General features: G+C 37.1%; 1 protein-coding gene and 1 long non-coding RNA gene across 2 annotated transcripts in view; one reads left to right on the top strand and one right to left on the bottom strand.

Moving 5' to 3' along the window:
* Nucleotides 1–2,361, bottom strand: part of LOC116615507 (alpha-L-fucosidase-like) — a 43,324-nt gene extending 40,963 nt beyond the window's left edge. The window contains exons 1-2 of the mRNA XM_048731510.1: nucleotides 2,223–2,361; nucleotides 7–353 (exon numbers count right to left, since the gene is read on the bottom strand). Coding sequence (XP_048587467.1) covers nucleotides 7–353 — 347 coding nt within the window. The 5' untranslated portion in view covers nucleotides 2,223–2,361. The remainder of the gene's footprint in view (nucleotides 1–6; nucleotides 354–2,222) is intronic.
* A 13,486-nt stretch (nucleotides 2,362–15,847) lies between these two features.
* LOC125570285 lies at nucleotides 15,848–17,104 on the top strand. The gene is made up of 2 exons (XR_007312640.1): nucleotides 15,848–16,862; nucleotides 16,998–17,104. It is a non-coding gene; the product is annotated as an uncharacterized LOC125570285 (long non-coding RNA).
* The last annotated feature ends 1,778 nt before the right edge of the window (nucleotides 17,105–18,882 follow it).

Below are 18,882 nucleotides of genomic sequence, written 5' to 3' on the forward strand. Positions count from 1 at the left end.
TTTTACCTTGCTCCAGATTTTGCAACCAGCTTGGCAAAGTAATTAGGATCAAAGAATTCGGCTTTGAACATGGGGCCAAAGTCAGCATAGGAGAATCCAGAAGGATAATTCTTCTTCATGAACTCAATGCATGATGGATAATGTTGCTGTTTCCAGTGATTCCAGAACCATTCAGACCCAAAACTAGGCACCGAGTACACTCCCCAGTGCATAAAAACACCAAACTTGGCTTTGTCGTACCATGGAGGATCTGGACGGGAGTCTAGGGAATCCCATGACGGGAGATATTTGCAGTGTGAAAAGTGGAAACATGCATTCAATGCAAGGAGCACAGTAGTGAATTGTAACAACATCTGTGAAAATAGTAAAGAATGATCAGTTGTAGAACTCATCCCCTATGGGCTGCTGTCAAATGTGATTATTTCATTATTATCATCATCATCACCATCACCATCACCATCACCATCATCATCATCATCATCATCATTATTATTATTATTGTAATTTTATCTTTAGGGGCAGCACCTCGCATGTGACCTGGTTCCATTCTTGCTGACCCATTTAGTTTAAACATATAATAAGTTACTCGATAAAGTAGTTTAGAAATAGAAATAAAAAGAATAAGCAGGGAAGGCACGCCCCCATCTCATTGGGCCAGTCTCCTTCTCTCCCTTAACACATATCAATCTGCTGTTCCGTTGGTACCATCTCTCCCACGGGAGAAGTCCCCTGATTAAGTCTGTTCGTTAGTTTATAGATAAGATTCTTTGGATTGTTTTGTTGAATCATCCTTACGCAGTTCAACAGAGCATCCACTGAAATTCCAATAAAGTTATGATCGTGGAAATACCACACATGACTATTTACATGTTAACATTTCCAAAGACACCAGAACTATTTCTGCGGTACAAGGTTTTTGACGCCCAATGATAAAAATTGCTCGATATTCTGAAGGAATTTATAGTTGGATCGGGATGTCTACAAAACAAAGACCTAAAACCTAAAACCTGTGACCCCAAAAGCTACGACCCCAAAAGCAACAACCCCAAAAGCTATGACCCCCAAACTTGCCGTTATTAGCCTACCTTGTCTCCCAAAATGGCTACACAGCGTGGAAGTTTCATGTGGAATCAGTGATCCTTATGAAATAATAAGATTATTCAATTTGTTTTTTTTAATTGGGAAATAGTGAGCTACTTGTGTTTCCAGGTGGTCGTTTCTTAAAACGCCGATAAACTCAGAAACCGGAATGTCACCCAGTAAACTTTTTCGGGTGTTTCTTCCAAAATCTTAATTGCCCACTAACTCTATACAGGAAATCGCTTCATGTTCTAGTTGTGTCGAGTTGTAGAAAGTTTTCATCACAGAGAAAACCATTCCACTGCCCGGAAAAAGTGGGCCAATCAAGGCTTACATCATTTTATCGGATTTCCTTCCAACCAATCAGGTTTCATCTCTGTCAAATGATTTGACATTTAGCATGTCACAGTGCGCCTAAAAATATAAACAGCTTTGTGAAAATATTAGAAGTTTTTTTACAAAATGAGACTTTATTTACTTGTTCTTTGTCTTTCTTTCGAAAAATGTCGATGCCAGAGCAATCTTTGGGGTGCAAGTTGTCTTTAAGACATCGACAAAACTAGGATTTCAATAACTATTTAGCCAATCTATTCATAAACTTTGGAAATTATGTCGGGAATCCGTATTGGCACGCTTCACAAAAGCTTTGTTTTGATAAACGCTCTTCCCCCCCAGGGAGTTCGAATACTTCTCTGGGGGCATTTTTCTAAATAACCGGTAATTGCCGGGTCTGTTAGGTTACCGGGAGAGTTTTTGGGATAATGGGCAAAGGAGCGTATAAAAAATGAGTGCAACTACAATTTTTAATGGGACAAATAATAAACGACGATTAAAATTGTTCATTGACATTGGCGCGCACATGAGAATATTTCCTCCATGAAAAGCACAACAAAATTTGCTGAATTACCTCATTAGGATCACTGATTCCATATGAACCTTTCGCGCTGTGTAGCCATTTGAGAAACAAAAGGTAGACTAAATAATAACTGAATTTTTGGGGGGGTCGTAGCTTTTGGCGTCACAAGGTTTTAGGTATTAGGTTTTAGGTCTTCGTTTTGTAGACACCCCAGTTGGATCGAGAGTCTAGCGTTTCAAAATCAAACAAAAATATATTCTGCATTTTTTTACAATTAGATACCTACCTTTTCATTCAAGCAAGAAGGAGAATCTTTAGATTTTAAAGCCCTTTCCCCAATAACCGTCCTTTTGATATTAATACGTTTGTCTAGCTATTTAGCCGCCATCTTGGACGTGAATATAAACAATGGCCTGGATCGAGGAAATGAAAGAGTCTCTGGATAAATCCACAGGAAGTCCAAGCTTTTGCCTGAATTGCCTTCATATTCGATGGTCAAACATTCTCCTACGCAGTCTTCACAAAGACCTCAACTACCGAGAAGGAGAGCAAGGATCAAAAGGATTCAAATTCTGTGATATTTCTTTCTTTCTGCGTTAGATAACACACACAATTATTACAGGAATTCGTATTTCCCTAGAACTGTCAAACTTTGGAATAGTCTCACTTCACTTATGAAATCTTGCACTACGCTTTCGTCTTTCAGGTATCAGCTGACAACTCACTATTTAGAGAAACTTGCCTTTTACCAACCTCCATAATTTCATAGATCTTAAATTTATGTCATTCAATTTTTATTTTCGTTTTAGAATTGTTATTGTTTGTAATTTGTTGGGAAAGAATTTCAATTGGGGCTTACGCCTTGTTTTCTTCTCCCGTCACATTATTTCTTATTTTCTTTATTTTCATTGTTTCTTATTTTTTCTTTATTTGTTTATTTCCTATTGTAAACCGTAGTATTTTTTTTTTGTGTGTGTGACAAAGCCAATAAACTAAACTTCAAAGAAACGATCTCTGGGAGCTGCGGACTTTGAAAAGTCGATAACAAAGATTACAAAGACAAGCTGGCTCAGAAACTTAAATGCGTTAAATTTACGGTCACATGTTAAGGTTGGAAGGAAACTTTGCAACCTATGAGCTGGATACTAAATGTCGGTAAATAATTTCTGATATATTGTTTCACGGCAATTGTGTAACGTTTCCAGCCCCGCTTTGGACAGCGCGCATTCGTAGGAAAGACAGAGATAGATTATATGCCAAGGGTCCGTTTCTGGCATCTTTCGAGATCAATTGATAGATAATGTGGCAAGCAATGGTGGAACGCAGGACATGCGTATTCGGTCACTGGTCTAATGCATGTCAAGTAAAAAAGGAGTAGCTCATTAAGCCCTAATGTTAGCGCGTTTAAGCTGCCAGTGGAAAGTACCTCACGAGAATCGCAAGAATGGCTTAATCTTCCTTATGGCTTTCGATATGGCCTCAGATATCGCCCATTTTCTATTTCGAGAGTGGTAGCCGATTCTTACGCGTGTAAGTGCTCTGCGATGCTTAATTAAGATTATGAACGTTAATAAGATAACTTTCCAGTTGGCAAGAAGTTTTAAATGTCCGAAAAGTTCTGAGGGTTTTTTTTAAAGTTCACCGACCCAGCAGTGAAATTCGATATCTTGTGATCTTTGCTTAAAATTCCATATAATCCTGTGATCTTTGCTTAAAATTCCATATCTTGTGATCTTTGCTTAAAATTTATATCTTCTGATCTTTGCTAAAAATTCCATATAATCTTGTGATCGTTGATTAAAATTTCATATCTTGTGATCTTTGCTTAAAATTCCATATAATCTTGTGATCTTTGCTTAAAATTCCATATCTTGTGATCTTTGCTTAATAAGGAATGTGTCATGGCGTTGTTCATGGCCGAGTGGAATGACCGAGAGCCAAGTCTGCTCGCCCAGGCCCCAAGAGTATACAATATTGCTAACAGTCTACGGAACAGATGCTCATTTGCATAAGCCACTGTCCGGCGTCCTCGATTCCATGCGACGCCATTTTAAGTAATCGTTTCACAGGGATGAGATAACTTATCAAGCTTTCTACCTAGCTCAATGATAATAAACCCAAGCCTGTACTTGAGCACAAACTTTGAAACATTTCAAAATTTAACGTGAGCAACTTTTCTAGCCGAATTCTTTCAATTTTTTTTTTCTGGAAACGCACTAAAAATATAGATATGGTGAAAGAGAGCTTCTGAGGAGAAATAGGCGACCGAACAGTGCATTTGGTGGTTTGAGTTAGAAGGCTGTTTTACTCAAAGTTTCTAAGCTGATCGCCAAACTTTGTAAATCATTCACATTAACATGATCATTTCTTAGAAATCTTGAAGATCGGACGTATTTGGTTCTTTCCTTCACTAAAATTTATCGCATTATTGTTCACAACAACACACAACAATTTCAATGGCATATTACGCCTTTCTGGTCGTTTAAAGCTTCTATTTAAAATTATTAAATTAATTGTCATTGATGACCTCTTTGTTGGCTCACGGAGGTTTACCTTTGAGCTAGCATACGGTTGATGTAACAAAGGCTGTCTGATTTGCAACCATAGCTAAAAATGGGTCTTCTAACTTTTTTTTCACTAACCTTTTTGAAGCACTGCAACATGCACTGCGTGGTTTAAATTAGTTTTTAAACAAGGACTCTCTTGATTTTAACCGTTTTAGCCTGACAAATTTGGGACTATGGGTCACATAAAAGTTTGATGACTCTTGTCATAGAAAACCCATTCTGCGAGTATTTTTTGTTGTTGTTAATATCAGTCATTGGCCATATGTTTACATTTTGATTCGATTGAATCGCTTTGCTTAAAAGCTGGTAAAACAACTTTCATAAATGAAACAGCCTACACTATCATATAAATGGCATTTTCCTTCTTCAGGCGGAGTACTAAAAGTTATGTTTCTAGCTTGAAAGAGGCTTAAAGGAATCTTTTGCTGTTTCTCTACCCTCTCTCTCGGTGTCTTGCCCCCATGATAATGCGAAGAGGAAATTTACAATAAAAATCATGCTCGACTTATTAGCAAAAAAACTCTAGGACGTGAATAAAATTATACTTTGAGCGTTTTATTCGTTTTCATTTTCTAAATTGTGCCTCATCCTAAACAGTAATGTTCACGCATAATAACAAAATTTTATTAAGTCCAAATAAACAAAATTTTGGAGAAAAAAGAGGGAAGTTTATTTTTAACGCAGTTGCCATGCTGAAATGCACGGTCACTTGTTCATTTCATTCTTTTGCTATTTACGCACGCCTCTACGGCTAGAACAAAGATTTAGTCGAGCATGAGTGAATGACACACTTTTGAATTTATCCTCCTATTTTTGAAATCGTTAGGATCTGGAGCCCATCTTTCACTCACCGATAGTTTATTAGTTGGAGATTCATATATTGTACATGATTTTCATAAAACGAGTCTATGACAAGGTGTACCAAAAATGTTTTTAGAAGCAAACATAATTATTGGCTGTTGTTGCATGTCTATGCTATTAAAGGACTTTTTTGCTCTTAATAAAGGGTGCTACGGAAATCAAACCTCCCAGACATATTCCTGAAGGAATTCTTATCAAACGTCCAATACAAACTTTCCAGCGATTTCTACGCCTTTTCGAGATATTTAGAATATAATTACATGCGTGCTTTGCGGCTTGACGAGACGGTAAAACCATGCAAGCTCGTAATCGTTTAATAATTTTAAAACCAGGTGGAAATATGTGCTCATGAGTTCACTCAGATTAAGTAAAGTAACAGTTTTAGCTATGCTGTGAGTCTCGGCTTTTAACTTTGCTTATGACTGGATATACCAAAAATGCGAAATTTAGTGAGTTAGAACTTTTCTCATGTGATTCATTCTCTTCAAAATATCAACAAAATCTGATTCTTTTTAGACTTCTTAGGAAGTTGATTTGCTAACATGAGATAAGTTGACCCTTATACTTTATTGTCATGATATTTTTTGTTTAAAAAGTATAACAGGCGAGCATACTATCTAATGTTATAAATGTAAGAAAACTTCGCTAAACATCGCTTTCGTCAAAGCGTGGGCTGTTGTCATGACAAATGACAGAAAATGGCGTCGCATGGAATCGAGGACGCCGGACAGTGGCTTATGCAAATGAGCATCTGTTCCGTAGACTGTTAGCAATATTGTATACTCTTGGGGCCTGGGCGAGCAGACTTGGCTCTCGGTCATTCCACTCGGCCATGAACTACGCCATGACACATTCTTTTTTAAGCAAAGATCACAAGATATGGAATTTTAAGCAAAGATCACAAGATTATATGGAATTTTAAGCAAAAGATATGAAATTTTAATCAACAATCACAAGATTATATGGAATTTTAAGCAAAGATCACAGGATTATATGGAATTTTAAGCAAAGATCACAGGATTATATGGAATTTTAAGCAAAGATCACAGGATTATATGGAATTTTAAGCAAAGATCACAAGATATGGAATTTTAAGCAAAGATCACAGGATTATATGGAATTTTAAGCAAAGATCACAGGATTATATGGAATTTTAAGCAAAGATCACAGGATTATATGGAATTTTAAGCAAAGATCACAGGATTATATGGAATTTTAAGCAAAGATCACAGGATTATATGGAATTTTAAGCAAAGATCACAGGATTATATGGAATTTTAAGCAAAGATCACAAGATATGGAATTTTAAGCAAAGATCACAGGATTATATGGAATTTTAAGCAAAGATCACAGGATTATATGGAATTTTAAGCAAAAGATATGAAATTTTAATCAACAATCACAAGATTATATGGAATTTTAAGCAAAGATCACAGGATTATATGGAATTTTAAGCAAAGATCACAAGATTATATGGAATTTTAAGCAAAAGATATGAAATTTTAATCAACAATCACAAGATTATATGGAATTTTAAGCAAAGATCACAGGATTATATGGAATTTTAAGCAAAGATCACAGGATTATATGGAATTTTAAGCAAAGATCACAGGATTATATGGAATTTTAAGCAAAGATCACAAGATATGGAATTTTAAGCAAAGATCACAGGATTATATGGAATTTTAAGCAAAGATCACAGGATTATATGGAATTTTAAGCAAAGATCACAGGATTATATGGAATTTTAAGCAAAGATCACAGGATTATATGGAATTTTAAGCAAAGATCACAGGATTATATGGAATTTTAAGCAAAGATAACAAGATATCGAATTTCACTGCTGGGTCGGTGAACTTTAAAAAAAAACTCAGAACTTTTCGGACATTTAAAACTTCTTGCCAACTGGAAAGTTATTTTATTAACGTTCATAATCTTAATTAAGCATCGCAAGTTTCCTTCCAACCTTAACATGTGACCGTAAATTGAAAGCATTTAAGGCGCACTTTTATTGTACAGCCGTTACGCACAAATAGGACGCGCCAAAGTTTGATCTAGAATCATTTATTGAACCATTTAAAATTAAGTAGTTGAATCATTAAACATCTTTAATATACAATTTATCTATCCATCTCTACCTACCTACCCACCCACCCATCTGTCTACCCCCCCCCCCCTTTTGGCAAATACTTGTAACGCCATCAAAGACGTCATCAAAAACAAAATTATTCACATTTTTGTGATATCAAATCGTAAGGCAACTCGGTTTCGGAAATGTTATGTGATCGTCAGGAGGGGAAACAGAATAACCACGTGGTTAATTGGAATCGATGACGACATAAATTTTTAGTTTCTCATGGAAAAAACATGCCCAAACAACGTTACTTACGTTACTGTCAAATCTTAGGCAGACATCTTTCCCAGTTTCTAATGTGGTTTTAGAAAGTGAGTCGGTAATTGCGATTGAGCTGCTTTGGAAACTAAACAGCGCATGCGCAACATGCACGTGACAACTCATACACTTATTTCAATAATGTTTTCAGTGCAAATGGCAATTGGCAGTTCTAAGACCAATCACTGCTAAAAAGTATAATTATTTGTAAGAATAAAGATCATAACTAATATAATCACAGAAATTATCCACATTTTCCTACATTCATTAGAAATTTGACGAGTTCCATGGTTATTTTTTATAGGAGAACTACCATTTGACAAACGCGTTTTTTGAAATAGATGTATAAAGTGATAATGAAATTGACAATATCTTTTTACAGCAAGAATTCAAGAAGTTCAAACAAAGTCTTAGCAACCAACAGAAGAAATCACTTTTCTGCCAAATAATTGAAATTGGACACACCCTGGATTTAGGCAAACGATATGGGATGTGCTGCAAGCTAGACAGAAATGGTAAGCAATAAACAAAATCTTGTTCTAAGAAAGATATACGAAACCTAAGGACTTCCGATCCTTAAGATGAGAACTTTAGCTGAACTTCCGCTGAGCGTTCGGATGTTGAAGTAATCACTGCTCAACCGAGATGAACAGGTTCATTGTCATGTTTTCCAACGAAAATAAAATCGCACTCAGAAACTTACTCGCCAGTTTGAACATGAGGCTGATCTCGTGATCTCCTGGTCACAAGTTACAGTGTCACGTGACGCCAGGTCACTACTCACAATGGCAGGATTATCACGTGACATTGCCTCTTTCTCCAGATGTGTCACATGACGCCAGGCCTTCAAGAACGATGGCAGGGTTATCACGTGACATATTACCTTTTGTGTCAGGTTGATGAGGTCTGATTAGTCTACATGATGTACAGAGTACACACAGTCTGGCGAGGTTAAACAGCTCCTTCCTGAACTGTGGCATGCGGATGGAATATACCAGAACATTCCAGAACGAGTTGCTCAAGAGCAAAAGAAAAAACACATTAGTCCGCAGGGATATTCCGCTCCTTTGTATTAATGCCAAATATATTAGAAAAGGAAGATAACAAACGAGCGTTGTTGAGGTGACAATGCTCAGAGTCTTGGCGAGCTTTGCGTTGTTCCTTGAGGCTCGCTCGTTATCAAAAGTTTTCCCGAATCTCATCTTGATCCAAATAGAGACGTAGCAAATAGTTATGACGGCTAAACATACTGTGATTTCCGATATTGAGAACAAATAAAAAAATATTTTAAATCTAAGAAGAAATAGCAATGTTGATGACCATGTCCACAATAAGACGATCCAAATTACGTAGGTCCTGGTTCGAGATGAGCGATGCTTGAACGGAAAGAACACCGCATATGCCCTCTCTACTGCAACGCCAGTTAACGATAGAAGAGACACTCTTATGGAAACAACAAGCCAGCCAAGGTCAACAATGTATAAGTAATGCAAAATATTCGCAATACCGACCAGCAAGTCAGCCACTGTCATACTCAGTACGAAGAAGGTCGACTTCTTGGTCCGGAAAGACTTGCGGAGTAGCACAATAATCGCGATGGCGTTGGCTACAGTTACTACACATCCCTCACTGACAAATATAGCTTGAAACACATCAAATGGAATCCATTCCTGACCAAATGTAGTGTTATTCATCGTTCCAGCTTATCATAAAAACGGGGATTCTTTCCTTCACGACTTTTGAGCTTGTGATTTTCTTTTAAAGCCAAAATTTGGTCTGGAGTTGTTTATGCTTTGTTGATGTATTGAAAGTTGAATGTTGAAATACGTGGATAGATCGAAACGAACTCGTATGCTCTCCTAATGTCTTGTTGAGATGTGCTGGACTTCAAAAAGGTGTCTGGTGTCTCCGTGATGCTCGCAGCTCTCAGTGCGAAAAACCTTGAAGGGAGATGAAATCGCCAACTTGAAACTCAACCTGTTGTAGAAGTGAGAAGCAATCAAACCGTTTATCTTTGACGTCCCCCTATACACTGTTAGATTCTTAGTAATTACCTCGAGACGTTCTACACAGATAGGATTCTTATTACAAAACGACAGTGCCCTATTGGCCAAATCAAGGTCACGTGGTTAAGCGTAAATAAAATGCCAAAAGATGTGCCAATATTTTGCTTTAGTTTCAAGCCTTTTACCTAAAGCGGTTAGCTATTTTATTTCAAAACTTGTAAGATAATTGGACAGATGGTGTTTGTTAAGTTTTGATAATGCGCAAGTTGGCGCTAGGGTGAGAATCCCTGATTGAGCAAGACTTCCGTCGTTACCCTTCTAATACAAAGGTTATGGCAGTTTATCAAATCTCGAACACATTTCATTTCGGATCTCATATTATTCGCAGTTGGAATCTTTTTAATTAGGATATTACGCTTTTAATAAGAAACGAAATTGTTTAACTGTCAAGAATGCCTTTATTTTCCCAACTTGACCGAGATCCGATAGCATAGGCTCTCAGGCCAAAAACGTTCCAGCACTTGGGCAACACAGATGTCTTCCAACTTTTTCTATAATGTTCCTTTCTTCTTTTGTTTCTGGCGTTATTTCGTCTGTAATGCCCTGAATTGTATTACTGTCTTTGTTTACCATCTGTTCGATGAAAATTATTCCAGTTCAATGACGACTTATAACTAGCCATTTACTGTTTTCATTCCCCATAAGTTTCCCGGCAATCAGAACTCATTGTCTAAAACAAAAACAGATTCGCAAAATACGACAACGTTTTATTTCAGTCTTTCTTCTGGGCAAGTTGAGGTTCTTCCTCTGAAATTGAAGCTATGGTAATTTTTTTTTAGAATAAGTATTAAATCTAAAAGAAAAAATGGGGGCCACACCCTACTGTTAGTGCTGTGGGTGGCCAAACACAGATGTCAAAATAAGGTTATTCATGAAGATTGCGAGTTAAAGAATCAATAACAAGCTGATTAGCATTTTAAAAATTGCTAGATCTTACCATATTCGACAGGAGCAAAAAATGGCAAAATTAAAATTGTAAGGTTGTGTTAGCTTACATTTTGTTTATATTTTGCCTAGAGATTCCTTGTGTAATATAAAACAAAATAAGCTTTAGTATTTTTTGGTAAATGATCAGTTCCTGAGATATGATTGAGCAAATGTGCCATAGATCATAAAAAAAGTAGCAATTTCGCCCAAATTGGGCAATTTCATACAAATCAAGAATCTTACAATGTGCAATATCTCAAGAACGGATTATTTACCAAAAAAATACTTAAGCTTATTTTGTTTTATATTACACAAGGAACATCTATGCAAAAAATCAAGCGTATTTAAACACGACCTTACAATTTGAACCCTGTCACCAGGGTTTGAACTTGAATTTACACTTCTTCTTTAAAAGTTCAGCATATTGTAATTTCGCTTAGCAGGCATAACCTTTCTGTCGAGACTTTACATTTAATGACAGGATTTTTTAGCGGAGCTCCCACGCGGCGCCCCATACCTAAGAAAAAGTGGTATATAAAACAAATATGAACAAATATTGGTAACCCTACCTACTTTATAAAATCACGTAACTACAGTTTTGCTGTCTTTGTAATTTTCTTAAATACGCATTTGACGTAGTTTATAATTGCCATTCCTTTGTTATTATTTACCTTCAAAAATTCAACAGTACATTTACAAGAAAACATCAACATAACCATCCAAGAATGAAAACTAATTTATATCGACGAAATTTGATTGAAAGTTTCTCACATTCTCACTGTGAGCGGTAGTTGAGTTTCGGCTGAGCATTCGGATGTCGAACTAATCACTGCTCAACCGAGATGAACAGGTCAATTGTCAGTAAGTAATGTCATAGTCCTCTGCGGCAGTTGTTTACCAACACAAATAGAATCGCAACCAGAAACTTGCTCTACAGTGTGAACATTAGGCTGATTACGTGATTCCTGGTCGCAAGTAACAGAGTCACGTGACACCAGGTCACTACTTACGATGGCAGGATTATAACGTGACATATTGCCTATTTCTGCAGGTGTGTCACGTGACGCCAGGTCACCAAGTACTTCCTTGTATGAAGACATGTAATTACAGAGACCAACGTATTGGAACATACCTTTAAAAAACTGCGCTTACAATGCCACGTCACCATCCTGAAGGGGTATAAGTGCTCCAATCGATCTTTTGGGCTACCGCGCCTCAGGTCTTTTGTACCTTTTCAGCTGAATTTATTGATAAACTATTCATTTTAAATTAGCCAAGTTGAAATATCCAATTTGTTTTTTTTTTCGATTAAATCTCGCTATTTTCAAGTTGTGTCGAGTTGTAGTGAGTTTTCATCACTTGAGGAAACCATTCCACTGCCTGGAAAGAATTGGGCCAATCACGGCTAACATCATTTTATGGATTCCCTACCAGCCAATCAGTTTTCTTTTCTTTCAAATGAATTGACATTTAGCTGTCACCGTCTAAAAAATGCCTAAAAAATGTAAAAAACTTTGCGAAAGTATTGGAAGTTTTGCTACAAAATGAAACTTTATCTACTTGTTCTTTGTCTTTTTTTCGACAAGTGCCGATGCCAAGGCAGTGTTTGGGGTACCAGGTTGTCTACAGACATCGATAAATAATCAATACATCAGACATCAATAATTAATTCGCCAATCTATTCATTAACTCTGAAAATTATAATTTGCTTATCGGGAACCCGTAAACAACTGGCACGCTACCGCAAGCTTTGAGAAACGCTCTTCCTTGCCCGGAAAAGTATCCCGAAAACTCTCCCGGTACTCAAACTGGCCCGGAAATTACCGGGAGTTTTAAGAAACGACCCCCAGGGCCGGGTTCCTAGAAAGCAGGTTAACGCTAACCCAGAGTTAAATAAGGTTGTTATCCAATCAAATGTCTCGATAACCATATTTATCCGTGGATAAGCGTTAACTGGCTTTCTAGGAACCGGGCCCAGTAGTCCGGTCGCTTAGTGTTTCAATCTATTTATAGCGGACAAAAGCACCAAACTTGGCATTAAGATAGCCAAGAGGATGCTAATTAATATTGAGACCGGTGCCTACCGGTACCACTTGAGGATTTTGTGTAATAACGGAATAAAAATTAGAAAAAAGCGTCCATCACGGGCTCCCTGTGGTGGAATTTAAAAGATCTTGTATTTCCAAAACTAAGGCGAAATATCTGATTGTTTATTTTTTTGGTAGGGGAAATATAACAGTATTTGTTACTATTTCAAGATAAAACTGTCGTCGGCTGCATTAAAATGATTTATTTAAAAGAAAACGTTTTCAAAGCTAGACCAAATCCCTCTCTCGCTTATCCAAGATGGCGGCTTATAATGGCACTGTATATGCTGTAAGTACCTCATAAAATCGTGTATTTTAGGTTAAAAAGCTCATTCTTTATGTATCAAGGACGTACAATGTCTATAACCTACTAAATATGAAATTTTGTCTTGATTTTAAATTTATTTCTTCTAAATCTGCGATTAATCGCAATTATCGGGTATTTTGACGTTGGCTAAATAAAAAGAGGTAGAGATGGATTTAATAAGGGGGCTTTGTAGGTGTCTGTCAACTAGACACCAAAGACCATTAAGATGCTTTAGATGTGCCTCCTTAATCAAAGTTATTAGGTTGTGATTCTTTTCTTGAGAATATTAGAGGATTTGGATGTTCTGCAGAAGAAACATCTGTAGAAACTCTTTGTCGCAAATAGCGTAAAATGGGACAGGAATTGTCACAAACTTGCGGTATTAATGCTATAAAGCACTTAAAAAAAGCTGACCAGCAGTAAAAATCTCCACAATGTACATGAGCCACGCTTGGGATATTTTGGAAATGAGAAATCCTTTAACCGTTTTCTACTAATGGACTAATGGAGTTTTAGAGGCTTCTCCTAAGGTGCGGATCAGTGATCGGCGGACCGTTATTGTAATAAAGGGGGGAAAGTTATTCTGAAACAAACTGAAAGAGACTTTTCAGAATGATGCGCGTACGCTAGCATGTGCCCAGGGTCCGGCGGGGATTTCTTTTCCAAACAGAGGATTTTTCCTTTTTCAGGGACGTTTTCTTCGAGGTGCCGAAGAAACGACGGTGCTATAAACAAGTGTTCAAAAACTCTAGTGTTGACGATACTAGCGTCAACCTTAAGAGAGGACACGTTTAGCGCAAAAACTGACTAAGCCAGAATTATTCTATTATTCTAACCATCAGAAGGTTTTGAGCGCCATATCTGTAGACGTCAGACACCACTGCCGATCTATATAAGTTCGATATCCTTTTTTTTTACAAAATGAAAATATAAATCATGGAACGCTATTAGCTAGGGTTTTCGGCTTCATCCGACCGAGTCGAGTGGTTGGAAGTCAAGGGCGTCTGCCAGCTCCCCCGCTTTGGCCCATAACTAGCATGGGGTAGAGCGAGGCTCTCGCCTTGGAGACAATTCATACATCCGACGGGTCAATCACGCGCGCACGAATAGCCAATCAGGAAAGAGATGATGCAATAACAGCCATGTGGTCCCACAAGAAGTCGGCAATCGACGGCGAAAAAGATTGGTTTGAGATATTTTTCTGCGAATCTGGACAAGCAAAATAAGCATCTTTCGGTCAGCGTAGAAAGTGATAGTCCTGTTTTCTTTGACCGGCCACTTTTAGTGTAGAGCTGGGACTCAAATTGCAGAAAAACACGTAAAATTTCTGCGAAGAAACGAAAAACAAAATGCAAACAAACCACATATACAAGAACAGTGTAAGTCCTACCATTAAACTTGTGTTTGATATTATCATAGGTTACTTAAATTACAAATAAGAATGATGAGACTGTCGTTTCTATTATTGCTGTAAATCTTGACATTTGCCGATAAAACTTGTAGTTAAAAGTCAGGCGTAAACAGCGAATTCGGCTTTCTCTTCTACTTTTCCCCGCACTTAAATCACTGCAAGTTAACAAAAATAGCTTTGAAAGCACATAAACACATAGTACCTACCGTAGAAAGCACCGCTTTATCTTTTCATTTCCGTATTTTAAGCTGGATTCGTGCCGTTTCCATTTAACAACCAAACTCGTAGTTATCTATTTCTATTCATCATTCTCACAAGATTTTCACCAAGCTTGGGCAACAAGACAAGTTTCCATCATGTTAGGTTACTGTGTTTTATTTTCCAAGTCGCAGAAAAAACCCTATAAACGCCTGTATTTAAAATAACTCCGGGCAGGACTCTCTGACCTCATCCGACATGTTGTACAATTTGTGGGACTGTTGTGGGACATTTGGGTTTCACTTCGCTGGCTTCTATTTGCTGCTTTCTGATCGGATATTCGTGCTCGCGTCGGATCTATGAATTGTAATACTTTGATTTTAAAATAACATAGGGCCGTAACGAAAAGATAAACAAATGATCCGAGTTGTCATAGTATAATTTATCAACGCACAATAGGCTATGAAAATCTCCCTCATCGGTAGCATATTTTTTCCTGCTGACGGGCCTATTAATTACAGCCGCGCTGGTTAAATTAAAGCTCTATAGCCCTTAGATAATACTGAGAGAAGTCATTGAAAGAAAATTTCTGGGAAAATTCATGTGCACCACATTTGTGCTTATTTGATGAATAAAAATCAGTCATATTTGCATGTTAGCAAAAGGGTTGTAAATAAAGCCGCGTTGGGCCTGGGTTCCAGTAGGTTTTCCTTCTTCTTCAAATGTAGTTTTTATAGCTATTTATATGTTTCTTGGCTCGGAATTCGATAGAATACAGCTGAAATGATAGAATTCGTTTTCAAATATGTGCATCTTTTTTGTGTCTTGAAAAGGTATGAAAATCTTATCACAACATCAGATTTCTAAAAAAAAATCGCTCTTTATTTATGGATCCGCAAATGGTACCGGTGGGCACCGGTCTCAATATCGATTACCATCCTATAAACTTGCTATATTTATACCAAGTCGTCTATAGAGTTACCACTACATTCACGGACAATATGGGACATTATAATACAAAAACATACAGAGAAGGGAAGGAGCCAACGCGACACGGAGTCCCTTGCCAGCTCAGGATATTTCCTTTTCTGGAAACACTTTTTTGTTTTGACATTCGAGGCATCAAAACATTGAAACAACCAATCACAGATCAAATTGTGAGATGATGTCATAACACTCGCTGGACCTAAGTTAAAAAAAACATGGCGGCCATAGAGAGACGAGAATGAAAGCATAAAACATTATCTTTTTTGGGGAATTTAGACGTATCGAAACTTGAAAGACTTGTAGAAAAGCCTTTGGGCGCAAAGATGTGGAAAAATTCATATTTCGAATGGCTATGTTCGCTGGGAAAGTCCGATTCGCTATATTCGATAGATGACGGCGAGGATGATGGCCATCTCGATTGAATTACAGCTGGGAAACGTAATTATAATTCGAAGGCACAACTAACGGTGGACAAGCAGCCATGAATTTTTTACTCTAAAGTTGACTACTCAGTACTGCAAATGGTTTTCGTTGCGTCCTCCGAAGCTCATAGTGCATGCATAAGTACATGCCTTACGGTGTGTTGTGTTTGGTCTCCATTGCAGCCCGTCAGAGTTTGTCGGTCAATCATGAACATTCAGTATTCAAATTGCCTTGTGCAGGCGCTGTTAAAAGCTAAATGGGGGTCTAAAATTTATTACAATAGCTTTGTGCTTAAACTAGGTCCGAAACGAAACCTTTATTTTGCTAAAACATAAGTCTAGAGGTTAAGTAGCAAGCCTGAATAAAAAAGGCGCTTCATTTTTGTTCGTTTTTGGTTTTCGTCGAAATAAAATGTCTCACAGACTGGGGCCGAATTTGGACCGTTGGGAGGCCTGTGGTGACTTCACAACCATGGTACGGCGCGAAATTTTAGTGTTAACAAAATCAAAGCCCCAGAACTCAGTCGGATAATGGCGTCTGTTACTGCGACATTCCGCAGCATTTAATAACAATAGCATTATTTTTGTCTTTGCTTATTTTCCATTTGTTTATTTTGCGTTCACACATTCTTAGTATAAATCAATGTAAATTACCGTCGCTTTTAGCAGAGTTCACCGGTCTGAAAGAGTTCACATCATTTGTAAGTATCTCGTTCCGTTTATTTGCTAGCATTCGTAAAATTATCTGTATACGTAACATCGCCGTACTTTGTAGAACATTCAGCCTGCTTGTGTAACTTGTTTGTATTTAGCTATTTTCCTGTTGTTTATCGCAGCAACCGTCATTATCGTCACTATCGTCATTACCGACATACCGTCATCACCGTTAGTACCGTCTTTATCGCAGATAAGTTGTTGAATAAAATCGTCCGTGTTACAGTTATGACATGTTGGAATTTTACTCTTTCGTGCAACGTTTACCGCCACAGCGTCGTTGATCGAAATTTCCAGACCAAGAGGCTTAGAGCTCACAGACCCCAGTGACAATCAAGAGTTCAACAGAAGAAGACAGTAAGGAGTTTGAGATGGTATTTGAGGAAGGTGGATGCGAGTTTTCGTCATATCACTATTAGAGCGCATGGCGAACCGATCGTTGAAGGCTCATCTGGTGAAAAGGAGACACAGCCAAAGCTTTTTATAATACTATAATATATAGATTTAGGCACTGCCTAAAAGCGGAGCCAGCATTGAACACCTTTTGTATTGACTGATCGATATATTTTTGGGGGATCTAGGATCCTGCTCTTTACTGAGATTTATTCATTGAACCAACCAAATGGATGCAGGCCTTATTCAATATTTTAAATTATGCAGTACATCAAAGTTAACAAACACAATTCCTGGTGTAAATATGGCTGTCAAAGTTGTCAAGAGTCTAATGGTAAATTTCCCCACCATAGAAGTTCCATTATGAATATTTTTTAATCAAAACAATACTCCGACATGCTGTGCAGAATATGTCATGGATGTAACATCATTCCAAAGATTCCAAATAATATATTTAGACTGTTTAACTGCCATACTGTAATTTGAATGTATCGATGTAGTGGTGATTCTCTTCTTTATTGGACTGAATATTCAGAAAAATGTCTGGAAATTAAAATCCACAAATGTATCTCCTTTCATGCATTACATATTGGTGCACTCACCCTTTACCATATAGTGGCCTTGTTGTTTGTGCCCTACTCCAAAATGTATGCAATGGAGAAAAAGACAGATTGATTTTGGAAGCAAATCCTAAAAAAATACATACAAGACATCACTGACAGTGCTAAAATGCTACCTTCTAATTTCAAACCAAACCCTTCATTGATCTATGTTTGGGGTAGAGAGGAAACAGCTAAGAATATCAATTGACTAAAAAATTGTCGATGGGAGAGGAGAAATAAAGGAAATCGACTCAACTTTAACGGTTTGGTAAAAAAAAATATAAGAGTAATGAAAATAATCTGATTTAGCATTTATTGACATTTCCCCTTTCCCATTATCTTAACCCTTTCACCACCACAGGCCTCTAAAGAGGCCAGCCTATTCTATCCAAGCTATGTGAACAGAACATGGTTGTTGCTAGTGTTATATAGTTTAAGTATCTTGCCCTTAAAAACCCTTCCCCTCATAAAAGTTCCATTAATGTATATTTGTAAAGGTAAATTTTGACAAGCTTTGTCCTTGCGAAGAACAAATAATGGATTAAACAGGATTTCAAAGATATTATATAGTGTCAGACACAGGTTTAGATGTGATGCAATACTGAAGTTTTCATGTACCATTTTAAGTGGTGATTTCCCATCCTCATGGGAATTAATATCTACAAATATACATCCAGTAATGCATTACATTTTGGTGTTTTTAGAAACCCTTGATCCAACCATTCCAATAAAATAAATCTAAACCTCTAAAATAAATGTAATGGGAAAGAGACTGACTTGGAAAGGAAATCCTGAAAAAAATATATAAGTGAAAGTACTAAATAAAAATTTCTAATTTAAAAATCAAATTTGTTCATTCATTTATTTTTGGTGTAGAGAGGAAATAGCAAAGAGCATCAATTGCATAAAAATTGGAGAAGTAGGAGAAGTAAAGGGATAAGAAATATGACTCTTCTTTAAATTATGGAAAAGAAAATATAACAATAATAAGTATATGATAATTTTATTCAGT

This window comes from Nematostella vectensis, chromosome 8 (genome assembly GCF_932526225.1).
Source record: "Nematostella vectensis chromosome 8, jaNemVect1.1, whole genome shotgun sequence".
NCBI lineage: Eukaryota > Metazoa > Cnidaria > Anthozoa > Actiniaria > Edwardsiidae > Nematostella > Nematostella vectensis.